We start from the raw sequence: 13,184 nt of genomic DNA on the forward strand, positions 1-13,184 counted from the left end.
AGATTAAGAGAGAACATATAAGCTCACTTGGGAAAAAGCTCACAGTATATCTATGTTCAATGGAGGTATATCATTTCCACTGTTCTGGTAATCAGGTTGCATTTGCAATACAAACTGCTCTTGAGATTTCATTTATATGAGAGAAGAAAAATTATACTTGATGTACAGAAATAGAACTACAGTACATTTTTTTTTTATAAATTTATTTATTTTATGTATCTATTTTTGGCTGCGTTGGGTTTCCGTTGCTGCACACGGGCTTTCTCTAGATGCGGCAAGCGGGGGCTACTCTTTGTTGTGGTGCGCGGGCTTCTCACTGTGGTGGCTTCTCTTGTTGCGGAGCACGGACTCTAGGTGTGCAGGCTTCAGTAGTTGTGGCTCGCGGGCTCTAGAACGCAGGCTCGGTAGTTGTGGCACACGGGCTTAGTTGCTCCATGGTATGTGGGATCTTCCCGGACCAGGGCTCGAACCTGTGTCCCCTGCACTGGCAGGCGGATTCTTAACCACTGCACCACCAGGGAAGCCCTACAGTACATTCTCAACCTGTGAGTCACGGGCCCCTGGTGGTTGTGAAACCCCTGATATCGTAAACACCATTTGTGCGTATATGCACACCAGTTTCTCAAAAGAGTTTACAAGAACTAGAATACATGTGCAGTGATTGACTGATGTTGACAGATGTTGATGTGTTTATTCTCTCGTCAAAATGGCATGTTGGGAAATGGAGGGACCCCATTTACTGCCCTTCCCAGGTTTACATCTCTCGGAATGATCCTGGTAATCTCCAAATTGTTTTTCCTATGTTCACTGCTCCCACAAAATAAAGTATGAAAAATACAGTCATAAACATAGAGACTTATCTTTTTTAGCACATAAACTTCTATAGATCAACAATATCTTTTAAACTTCCATGATATTTTCAGAACCTAGTAAATCTCTACTAACGAACTTGGCAAAGAGTTTTTTCATGTTAAATCTTATATAACTTCAGGAAACGCATTCTCAAAAAAACCCAAATTAATATATATTGGCTAATTTAAAGGATTTAGATTAGTAATTAATAGCACTTCTCAACCTTGGGAAATATAAATAAGGGAATAGGAAAAGAAAATGCATATCCTTAAGAAGAATAGTATTACTGAATTAATGTTTATTTAAAGCTATGCATGAGTTTTTCCATGAGTGTGAATGGACAGATTCACATCACAGCCATACTTTCAGATACCAAATAACTATAACTAACTTTTGTCCACAAGACATACTGGGTCAAACAATGTGATCGATCCAAAGGTTATCTTTTTTTGAAGGATTTAAGCACTTAGCTACAAAGATGATTAGCCAGTAAATTGCTTATGAAACTTCTCATTTAAAAGAAAAAAAGAAAGGTTTTTCATGAATCAAATTTATTACAAAGAATTAATGTACAATCAAAGCCAAATACGTTCCTCGGGGTATGCCAGAGATAAGCAAAATAATATTATTAGAATTAAAGTTACTAAAAAATTAGGCATTTTTTTTCTGAATGGTAATATGAAACATCATGGTATGTTATCATTATTTGACAACAGAAAACCAGTAAAACATGTTTCAATATTGAATTTTTGTTGTTCTTATAAAGGTAAAACAAACATTCCAACAAAGCAAGTAAATCATAAATTCTAGAAAGTGAGTCATAAAGAGGTGTTCTCTTTAACAGCATGCAATTCCCTACAAATAATGTATCTCATCTCAAAGCATATTTACAATTCAAACAGAGCTCTGCCAGCCACTAAAGGAACAACTCTCCATCTGTTTCATCTACAGAGATGGTGATTACACAGCTCCTCTGAATGCATATGATTTTTAAAAATAGTGAAAATCCACTTGTTCTTTTCTAGTTTATTGATTTACACATTTCAAATGTGGCCATGTTAATGACCACATGTACAAATATTTGTACAAATATTTTAGAAGACAAAAATAACAATTATATACAGTTTGCAAAGATCAAACTTTACCCATGGTACCCTCCATCTAGTCCAACGACTAGAGACTTTCCAACACCAATAACTATCAGGTACTGCATCAGGCCAAACGAAGCCTCAACACTACGTCCAGATTTATTTTTTAACTTCCAAATGCTTTCATTTTTCTTTAAAGAAAAAGTTTACAATTCACCTCCTTTTAAACCGGCAATAGCTACATAAGCAATGCCTTATGCCACAAATCAAAGCCTTCTCCTACCCAAAAGCTACTGTTAATTGAAGTCAATTTTACCACTCAGATTAAATTCAGATGTCTAGATCCCAGATACCTGGGTATGAAATATTAAAATCTGCCAAGAGGAATTAGATATTTTTCTTCTTTTCTTTTAACATAACCCACTATATAATAGTGAACTAAATATGTTTGTTTCATAGAAACAACTTACATTTGCCAGTACAGAGCAAATGGTCTATGTACAGATACATTAGGACTGCCTAACTGACAGTGAGTATTGCTGACCAGGCTCCCAGCCAATGGAGCTAATACGGTGGAGCTCTCTGCTGAATGGACTTTCCCTTCAGGATACGTCGGATCTGGAAAGGAAACCAATAGGATTTGTGAGGGTTTTTTCCTACGATCAAAGTACCACATCTCCTTCAGTTTCTTTCCTTTCTTATATACTCTACACCATTCCTTTCTACTTGTAAGTAAGTATATGAAGAAATATGCAACAGTATGTGTCAAGATTTTAAGGGGACAAAAAAAAAAACTACAACTCCTTTTAAAGTTTACTACAGACCTGCTATAATGATCTTTGAGTACAAGAAAGTAAAGCATCTCCATTAAAAATTATCTGAGGTTGAAAATCTCCAACAGTTTAACTAAGACCTATATTCTTTTCTTAATCTTTACTCCTGTTATTTTTGAGAACATTTAATATAACGCAGTAATCATGGTTATTATAATATCTCACCTACCTTGATGTCAGCCTCAACCAAGAACCGAGAGCCCACCTTACACACACAAGTAAATTATAATGCCCTTCGAGTCAAGATAGCTGTCATGACCTCCAAGAATTAAAGCATCTGTGCATGACTGTATGGATCACAGGAAACCCCCAGGCTCATTCAGAGTCTAGTAATTGATTTTATACCCCAGCCTGACAAATTTTATGATCTGTCTCTCAGCCCACAGAAGATGAGAAGCAGCAAATTAGAAGAAAGAAGATTGCAGTAGGGGATGCAATTGACAGCTGCTAGAAGGAGACACAATGACCATAGTCTGACAATAAAACCAAAGAAAAGACCCTCCCTCCACACACAGAGACACAAAAAATACAAAAGCAGGAAGGAGAGTAATCCAAGAACATTTAGCAAAGAGTCAAGCAGCTCTCCATGTTCAATACTCCCTGAGAACATCACTCTATGACTGCACACCACAAACAGCAAACCAGAAGTGAACAGTGCGCTTAGGACTCTGCCATTTACTATTTAAAGGTGGTCCCTATGCCTGGACCCACTCTGAGTCTCAGTCTTTCCAGCTGAACCTTCACCCTGCAAAGTTTTCCTAACTATTAAGTGGCATAATATACAGGAAAACTCTACAAATCATCAAGTGATTCGTTTTAAGCTATAAAGAGCTCCACAAATATGAGTTACTATAACATTATGGTCATAGCGAGGGCTGTAAATCAAAGGCAAGGCTAAATTGCATTCCATATATTTTATTTTGTGATTATTAAAGTATGTAACGACCCACAGCCACAATCTCTCATTTCCTCCAGGGAAAGAGTTTCATCAAAAATATTTTAAGTTCTTCCAAACGTATGGACACCAAGGGGGGAAACTGGTGGTTGGCGGCGGGGGGCAGGGGGTGTGATGAATTGGGAGATTGGGATTGACATGTATACACTAATATGTATAAAATGGATAACTAATAGGAACCTGCTGCTTAAAAAAATAAATTTAAAATATATATTTTAAGTTCTTAAAAAGAGTCAGTTCTTGTTATCAAGAAAAGTTTAGTCATATGAAACTGTTCAATCCCCAAATATAATATATTGGGTTGGCCAAAAAGTTCATTCAAGTTTTTCGTAACAGCTTACAGCGAAAACCAAACAAACTTTTTGGCCAACCCAGTAGAACCATATGATGAGAAAAGCATAATTTTATTTAAAGTATAAAATATTTCTAGGTTCTAAATTACATAAATAACCTTCCCATTTTTTATTTAGGATCAATTAGTAGATAGAAATCATTGTTAACAGCTAATGTTTACTGAGCAGCACCCACTTATGTGCCTGGGACTATTCTGAATACTCTACAGACACTGACTCATTTAATATGCACAATATTTGAAGGCTCATCACTTACTCACAAAACTAAGATTCTCTTTCTTTAGTGTGTGCAGGAACCTTGGTTCCTCCTCTTTCATCAACTTCCAAATGTCAAACTATTCTGACTTAGCCCAAACCCAAGTTTGTGTCTTGGAAGAAAAAGAAAGACTAGCTGACTTCTGACCATTTGGGGTCCATGGATAAACCCTCAAATTTCTTACTCTTTGGAGACAAAGCAATTGACTCTAAAGGGCTACAGTGACCACTGTTGAGACACAGATGTTGATAAAGCCCACCTGAAGAGTGCCAGCTGGCCCCTGCCCCTTATGTTTCAGAACAATGCCTAAAAGTATTTCTTCTCCCTTCTGTGGCCCTCACCTGTTCTCCCACAGGGCCATCAGGAACCAAATGCACTGGCTGTTCGTTCTCCAAGTTCCGAGTACTTGGGTCTGCTCCCTTCCTCATCAACAGGCGGACTGCATCCAACTGTGTCACCCGATATTGCAGGCTGGCAGCAACATGGAGGGCGGTGTTTCCATTGTAAGCCTAAAGACAAAGAGACAAAACAACACCCATCAGGAAGGGAGACTTGCATGAAAGCAGCTCAAAAGCTTGAAGAAGGTATAAAGAAGGTTATTCCAACTCTTGTGCAGTTCTTGAACGCTTCTAAAAGTACCTTTGCATTCACAAAAGACAGGCAACTGGGCAGTTCCAAAAAGAGGCGAATGAGTTCCAGATTTGCTTCTTCAGCTGCCAAATGCAGGGCTGTGCGGCCACTTTTACGATCCTTGTCAAAGGCAAGAGGGGGGAGAAAATGAACATCCAGAAACCATGCCCTGGATATGCTTCTCACCCAGTCTCTCATATGTCTGACTCACCCTTGGAGACTCACTCGGAGTGCCCCCTTCTCCACAAACCCTTCCTTCAACCCAAGCTCCATGGAATCTCTCATTCCTCCTAGTTCCTTTTTATCACATCTACCCTTGTATACCGGGTGGCCATAAAATGTAGAAACATAGACTATACTGTTTTATCATGTGCTGTAATATAAGAAATCATTTACTGTGTATTCGCCTATGCTTCCAGACTTGGTGGTCACCCTGTAGACTTATAATTAGCTATATCTCTCACCATTTCTACTAGACAGTAAGTTTCCCAAGGACCCAAGTGGCTTATGATTTAGGCATTTTCCCCTGGGGCCCCTAACTCAGTACCTCAGCCTTGTACATAGCAAATACTCAGCAAATAAACCTCAAATTTAAAGATAATAAAATATTTTCCAGTTTAAAAAAACAGAAGATTAAGTCCAGAGCCAACAACAATGAAGAAACCCTTACAAAATGCACTACCTTCAGTATCTGTGTATGACAATGGAAGCAAAATGAAAATATCAATTTCAAGCATTATCTTTTCCTCTCAAATGAAGACTAATTCGTTTCACAGCTAAATGATCTTTTGAATAATAATCCATAGATTAAAAGCAAATCAAGAAACCAGATGAGGTGATCTTTTAAAATCTAAGCTTCTTAACTATCCATACATTGCTACTCCCTCCATTAATTTAAAAAGATGGCAAAAATAAAATTAAAAGGGGGAAAAGTTTTAATCTATACTTGGGAACAAGGTCTTCTGCTATAACCACTTCTCTCCCACATCCCATTTCCAAACTCTTCTGTGAATTTTACCTTAGCTTCCACTGCAGCTCCCATTTGAATCAGACACTTAATTGTATCAACTAAACTCTTATTCTTCAGCAAAAGCTCCTGAACTTCAGGTGAATGGGGCTGTTGGTTTCTCTGGAGTTCGTGAACCACCGCATTGTGGGCCACAACTGCACAGTGTAGAGGGCTCAGGCCTAGAAAAAAAGCATAAGAAAGCAGTGGTCAAGCATCCCATCAATTCTTTTAGTTGTTCTATAATTACAAACCTTGAGGGTGGTCTCTCACATGACCTACATACAGGCTCCACAGGAGCTAGTGAGGCAATCTGAGTAATCCCTCCATTGGGTCTTACTGTTAATTTTATCTATAGAATATTTTAGCTTTAATTACCTCCCTTCCTTATTGGTATAGAACTTAATGCCCTTAGAATTAATGGGCCCCTCTCTCTGTTTCTGCACCCAATAATGCGTCAATCACTTACCATCATAGTTAGTTGCCTCCAGATCCACAAACTGATTGCTCCCCGCTGCTCCCTTCTGAATTGCCTGCAGAATTTAAAAACAGACGTCTATCAGCAAAAGACAAACTACACAAATACTCATCTACTAGCGTTCCAAGAAAGGAGTAAGTCAACTCAAAAGAGAGCATTGCAACAGGGAATCTACATCCAACTCCTAATATCCAAGCTGTACCCCTTTGGCCCTGTGGTAATGGGAGCCTGGCTCGCTGCCTCTTACCTGAAGCACCTGGGAGTGGCCCTTCTCTGCACAAACATGCAGGGGGGTTCTTCCCCAGCAGTCAGTCGTATTCACCTGGGCCCCGAGGTTCACCAGATCCTGCACGATGAGGTGCTGATTGGCAGCCACTGCCACCTGAAAGGCACTCTGTGGACATTCAGAGGAAAAAAATATTTTTTAAAACCCATAACACTGTAGTAACAAAGAATATGAACCTAAACTGAGACTGAGGGCAAAAAACCCCACAGAGAGAAAATAAATCCTGTTAATAAGCAATAAGATACTGTAACACAAGGAAACTAAAATAAGCTTAGGGTGCAGCTTTATTATACCCAGTTAGTCTTTGGTCAAATAACTACAGAGTTAACGTTAATAACTTCAAGGTTGGCAGTGACAAAGAGTCAACATCCAGAAGTTAATATTAACTAAACTCTCTTGGTCTGGAACTCTGAAATGATCTACACATAAATAAGAGACTGGCCGTCATCTTGTCCCCATGACCACACCTTTGCCACTTCCCTCTGTCAAGATCCTCACCTGTCCATTGTGCTCTTTAATATCCAGCATCTGAAGCGCATTCATCTTTCTTGCAAGGACATAGGAAAGTGCCCTTCTCCCCTGGGCGACAGCAATATGGAGGAACCTGGGGGAAAAAAAAAAGGAAAAGAAAAGAAGTGAATTATTTCTTATTTCACTAAGTTCATCCTTTTCAAAAAAAAATTCTTCCTTTAGCCCCTTTCTTGATATGTTGGTGTACTCAAATCAAACAGTACAGAGCATAATTTGTCTTTTCTGCTATGCTGACAATACACCTGAGTTGCAACAAGATGAATTAGGTTACCAGAAAAAAGAAGTACGCCAGGCACCATGCTGATAGCTTTAAATCCATTATTTTTAATGTTCATAAAAACCCACTGAGGGAGGTATTATCATTTTACATGCCCAGAAACTGAGGCATAGAGAGGTTAAACAACTTGCCCAACACCACAAAGATGTCAGGATAGATCAGTATTCAATCTACAAATCAACTCACAGTTGATCATGACCAACTAACCATGATCTAAATGATTTTGCTCTACAGACACAATCTATGCTAATCTTTCAAAACCAATTATTCAAAGACACGTACATTTTTATTAATTTAGAACAGGTAATTTGTTCAGCCAGAAAAAAAAAAAGAAAGGAAAACTCTCACTTGAAATATGAGCTATCATTCTACGCCCACTAGTCATCTTGTTTAGCCAACCACTTACTCAGACCTAAGCTGGCATCCCCTAGAGAAATTCTGTGCCCACTGTGTCCAGCAAGCATGGTTTACCAAATTAGCTCAATGAGATAAAGGGACATACTCACGTGTCACCATCTGCATCCTTTGAAAGAAACTGGTCTTGGGAGATATGTGCCAATTTGCTTTCTTCCTGCTCTACTTGCCACTGAAAAAATGACTTCCCTAACTGTGTGGTGTTCATTGGATTTCCGACGATGTTCGGGAAGGGCGGTGGTGCGTTTAAAGGGGCAGAGCCTGCATCGTGCCTCGCCAGGGCCTCACAGGCACTGTGTGGCATCATGTTGAAGTTCTGCACGTGGGCATCATTTTGCTGCTGAACACTGGGGGCAGTCTGTGGGGGAACAGCAATATTCTCAGATTCCCTGGGATCACTTAGAAGGGATGCAAAACTTTGGTTCGGGCAGAACTGTGGTTCTTGACCATCAAAGATGTTTGGTTCATAGCCGGGGGACTGGGAAGTTCTGGAATAAGGACTGTATTCCAGAGCTGGGTTGTGGGTGTAGTGCTGCAGCGGCAGCTGCTGCACGTTCTGGTTCTGTGGAGAGTACTGGTACATGGAAGCCTGATCCATCATGTGTGGGGAGCTGCTGACTTGGAAGGGTTGGTATTTCTGAGGTGGAGAGAAGACCTGCCCTCTGTGGAAGTCCTGACACTGCTCGTGGGGGGAGCTCGGAGGGACCCCCACAGGGCTCATCCAGCTAACTTGGACAGTGTTCAGGGAAACCAGGCTGCATTCATTCTTAATGTTGATAATGCTCTGAAGCAGATCAGCGCTGCTGTCCTGTTTGGATTCATCGTGATGGACATCTTCCATGCTTTCCGCGGGTGTGGGTGTTTGAGGTGGCGTCTGGAAAGGGAGAAAAAATAAGTTGCGCACTCCCTTCCAAAATTATTCCAGGAATAATTTCCAAAGGGTATTCAGAGGAAAATAGTGAGATACGTACCAAAAACTGGGTATGTAACAAAGCTGGTCTTTTGCAAGCTGGTCCATCAGACAATATATCAGGGCCTTTCCTTTTCCCACTATATGATACTGTGTTCTTCAATTCTATACCCAAGAAAGGAATATGGAATCTGTGATAATTTTATTTCACAAATTTTTACCCATAATCACACTACACTGTTTTACCCTACAGCCCCCATGATATTATAAATAGAGGTAACTCTTACCTGTGAATTGCTCTCTGTTCACACCTTGTGTCTATAAGGAAAAAAAGTTTCCAATTTAGTGTGTGATAAATGGTTTCCTGATTAACATACATCAACAAACAGACTTACCTCTACCCCTCTTTACAGTTCACCATAAACCTTTGACATAGCTATTCTAGCAATATTTATTTTCTATGTTAATTTCCATCCTATCTTGCAACTTCCCCCATTTGCACTTTCACCTAAGTTCAACTCAGGTCAAGACAAAATTAATAAGGCCACTTGAGTTTTCCCTTTCTAGTCAAAATGTTCCATTTTAACTGAACCACATTAATTTCCTTGCCCCCAACTTGCCTTCATTTATTTATTCATTAAATTTCTCTTGCACACCTGCCAAGTGCCTAGCAGTGGGCCAAGTGACAGCAATATAGCAGACAGCAGGACAAATATGTTCTCTGTCCTATGGGCTTTGTGGTCTACAAAAGACTTGCCCAACCTAGGTTAGCAGAGAGTAATAACACTGACAGGCTAACCTCCCTACCCCCCAACCCAATACAAATAAATTAGGTGCCACCTTAAAATCATCGACAGCTTGTCCGGAAGCCTTCTGTTTATGACTTCGGATGTGCAATAGGAGTTCCTTCACCGAGTTCTTCACGCGAACACCTTGAAAGGGTCCTCTCTGCTGCCTTCCAACCCCCATATGGGGCTCAACTGTTCAAAAAAACAAAACAAAACAAAACATATCCCAATTAAGTGTCTTCACAGACATGAATATTAATAACCTCAAAAGCATAGCTATCCAACGTGAAAAAGTTCCCAACTAACAGACCGCAAAGCCTCTTCAACTCGCTTGCCTGATACCTTTCCCCACCAGGAAGCCTAAGGAATTAAAGCTCATAAAAATATCGTTTCAGGGAACCCCAGAGCCGAGAGATAAACCCAAATTAATTCTCTGTCTCTCAGCCCTACCCACCCATGAGACAGGATCACAGATTTTGCCACCCTGACTCTCATAAATCTGTAATTATTCTAGACTTTTGAAAAACCTTGGGGGAGCAAGGAATAAATGATGAATTTTTAGCTTTTCAAACCAAAGGCTTTATGTCCACATAGAAATTTTAAAGTCTATCAATTCCACTCACCTAAGAAAGTACAAAACAAACTTCTTCCAAAGATCTCAATGTACCAAAGCCTAACATTTAACAATGTCTCAGTTTATTATTTCCCTCAGTTCAGCTACGCCAATAAAGCTACATAAATTCACTGTGCTTAAACGCATTTCCACATATGCTCACAGGATTTCCTCTCACCGACTGTTTTTGGATTGTTCACATAGGCCTTCTAAGTAAAAAGGAAATAATCTCATTTCATATTCAAGCTTTAAAATACACTTTAAAATGTAGTACATGAGTACAGCATTCTACTCTGACCACTACTATGTCACAACCTCTTGGGATGAGTTGAACACAAAGTAAACACACAAAGAGTCAGGAAATGAATAATTCAGCAACTCCATTGAGAATGGAAAAAAATAAGATGGGTCAAAAAACAAGGCACAATTTTAAATATATAAATATATACACACATATATATATAAAATCAAATACATGAGAGAAGCAACCCAATGATACGGCAAACTAAACACTAGTTAGTTTTATGTTTAAGTCTAAGAATATCTTGCCAGAATCTAATACAGCATTTCTCTGGAATGACAGCAGTTAATAACTCAACGTCACAGGGAGAAAAATTCAGTTTCAGAAATCCCCTATGGTAAACCAAAGAACTAGCAAAATAGTTTCAGCCAGATGAAGGCCAAATGTGGAGGAAAAAAAGGGTCTAAATACACACACAATTTTGGCATTTGCTACACACTTAACATACAGGGAGCATGTTATACAACCGAGTGGTTTAAATCACTTTTTTAAATAAAAATGACAAATCACTTTTTTTTTTTTTTTTTTTTGCCACACTGCACAGCATGTGGGATCCTAGTTCCCCAACCAGGGATTGAACCCGAGCCCCCTGCATTGGAAGCATGGAGTCTTAACCACTGGACCACCAGGGAAGTCCCGACAAATCACATTTTAAACTAAAACACAAGCAAAACAGTAGTGGCCAGCCGTGGGGAATACCTGAAAGAGAACGCTCTTTAAAATCACGCTGATTAGATTTTCCAAAATTTGAGATTATCTAGACGTTCTTTGGTTCACCTACAGCGGCATCCTGTTTTCCCCCCAATTATGCAACTCCGTTAAGAAAAGAAACTAACAATTCACAGCCGCAGAACGGGAACGTTACGCCTTTCTCTGCTACAGACGGCTCAACCATTCTAAAGCACACAAAACAAAGACCGAAGAAATTCTGGGCAGACTTCGGAAAATCACAGACTCAAGGTATAAATTGGTTTTCAGTCCAGCTTCACCTTACATCTTAATAATATCGGTTTCTTTTCTTTATAAAGTCCTTTTACTTAAAATTTCCACAAACACGTACTTAGGAAGAAATAAATCACGACCTTCAACCCAGTACCCAAACCCTTATCGCCGGCTACAGCCTTTCACTAAAACAGCCACAAAAAAAAGGTACACCTACATCAGATCCAAAACCTCGCCATAGTATGTGAATTATAGCTTAATAAAAGTATTTTTAAAAAAAAAGAAAAGAAAGAGAAAACCCAACGTGGTCCATTCCCCCCACCCGAAGTCAGAGCTGTGTGTTTCAAGCTACCAGGCCAGCTAGACGGCGCCCAGATTTCACAGACGATCAAAGGGCATCGAGTGATAGTCAACGCCCAGCACGGGGCAAGGCATCCAGTAGTGGCCTAATAATGATGGCTAGTGTGATTATGTACCGCCGCTAAAGCAGGCACCGAAGCCACCTAACACCTGGCCGAGGTACCTCGCTTCTGGGCGGCCCAGACCCCCCCCTCCCCGCGGGTGGGCCGCCCGCAAACGGGGATCCTGGGGCCGCCCCGCCGGGGCCGGTGGGTACCTTGCAGCCGCTCGGCACGGGCGCCGCCTCTCGGCCGGGACTCTACCGCCCCGCAGGAGGACACGGACGAGGCGGAAGAGAAGTCGGAGGAGTCGGAGCCGGGCGAGCCGGGCGCCGAGGGCCCAGACGACGAGCAGCCGGCGTCGAAGGCGCCGGGGGCGGCGGCGGGCGGCGACGCTCCGTAGAAGTAGGCCAGGTTGAGCGGGCTGGTCATAAGGCCGCAGTCGCCGGCCGCGTCCAGCAGCCCCTCTCCCCCGCGGCTGTCGTCCAGCAGCTTGTCCACGATCATGCTCCCGGGCTCGGCGCTCGGGGACCCCAGACACCTGCGCCACCGGTTCGCTGCGCGCGGCTGCCTCCCGACTGCGGCTGTGGCTGTGATGGGCTGAGGGACCTATCGGCTGGAGGACCTATCGGCTGGAGGACGGCGCGGGCACGGGCGTGGCCCGGGGCTGCCCGACTATTTAACCGGCCTTCGAGGCCAGGGGCGGAGAGAAGAGGCCACCGCCTCGCCCGCCTCCCCCGCGCCCGGCCGGGCCATTGGCGGCGTCGGGGCCGCCTCCCGGCCCCTCCTCCGGATGCGCCCCGTTTCCAGTAAAATGTACAGGATGAGGCAATGTGCCCTCCGCCCTCGCTCCGCCCTCGCTCCGCCCTCCCGGCCCCGCCCAGACCGACCGGTTGTTTTCCTGCCCTTCACCTAGAAACCCCGGTGGAGCGCGGTCTCCTGGCCCTCGGACCCCCGCCCCGGCAGCCCGCGGACGGATGTCGGGGCCGGCGCTGCCTCGGCGCGCTCCCAGCCTGGCCTAGGCTCCCAGGAAGAGGGCGCGTGGCGTGGGCCTCGCCCGCAGTGGGCGGCGAGGAGGCGGGAGGCGGCGGTGGGAACAGGTTGGCCTGGTTCCGTGGCGTAGGAAAGTGCTGGAAGGTGCGCTTCGCGCAGCCCTCCCGCCGTCTTGCGCCGAGCTTCTCGCCAGCCCCAGCCAAGGCGTCTCCCAGCCAAGGAGTCTCCCAGCCAAGGAGTCTCCGGGAGGTTCTTAAGGGCCCGTCTCCTCTCAGTTTAG

The 13,184-nt window shown here is 42.7% G+C and overlaps 1 protein-coding gene across 1 annotated transcript; it reads right to left on the minus strand.

Moving 5' to 3' along the window:
* Window positions 1-1,500: 1,500 nt before the first annotated feature.
* On the minus strand, window positions 1,501-12,547 carry NFKBIZ (NFKB inhibitor zeta). The gene is made up of 12 exons (XM_068546820.1): window positions 12,130-12,547; window positions 9,710-9,849; window positions 9,157-9,187; window positions 8,931-9,034; window positions 8,052-8,833; window positions 7,236-7,341; window positions 6,699-6,845; window positions 6,443-6,506; window positions 5,986-6,155; window positions 4,977-5,087; window positions 4,679-4,846; window positions 1,501-2,558 (listed from the first exon to the last, which is right to left on the minus strand). The coding sequence occupies exons 1-12, from the start codon at window positions 12,416-12,418 to the stop codon at window positions 2,505-2,507; spliced, it is 2,166 nt and encodes a 721-aa protein (XP_068402921.1). The 5' UTR covers window positions 12,419-12,547; the 3' UTR covers window positions 1,501-2,504.
* Between the last annotated feature and the right edge of the window lie 637 nt (window positions 12,548-13,184).

Source organism: Eschrichtius robustus, chromosome 6, assembly GCF_028021215.1.
Source record: "Eschrichtius robustus isolate mEscRob2 chromosome 6, mEscRob2.pri, whole genome shotgun sequence".
NCBI classification, from domain to species: Eukaryota; Metazoa; Chordata; class Mammalia; order Artiodactyla; family Eschrichtiidae; genus Eschrichtius; species Eschrichtius robustus.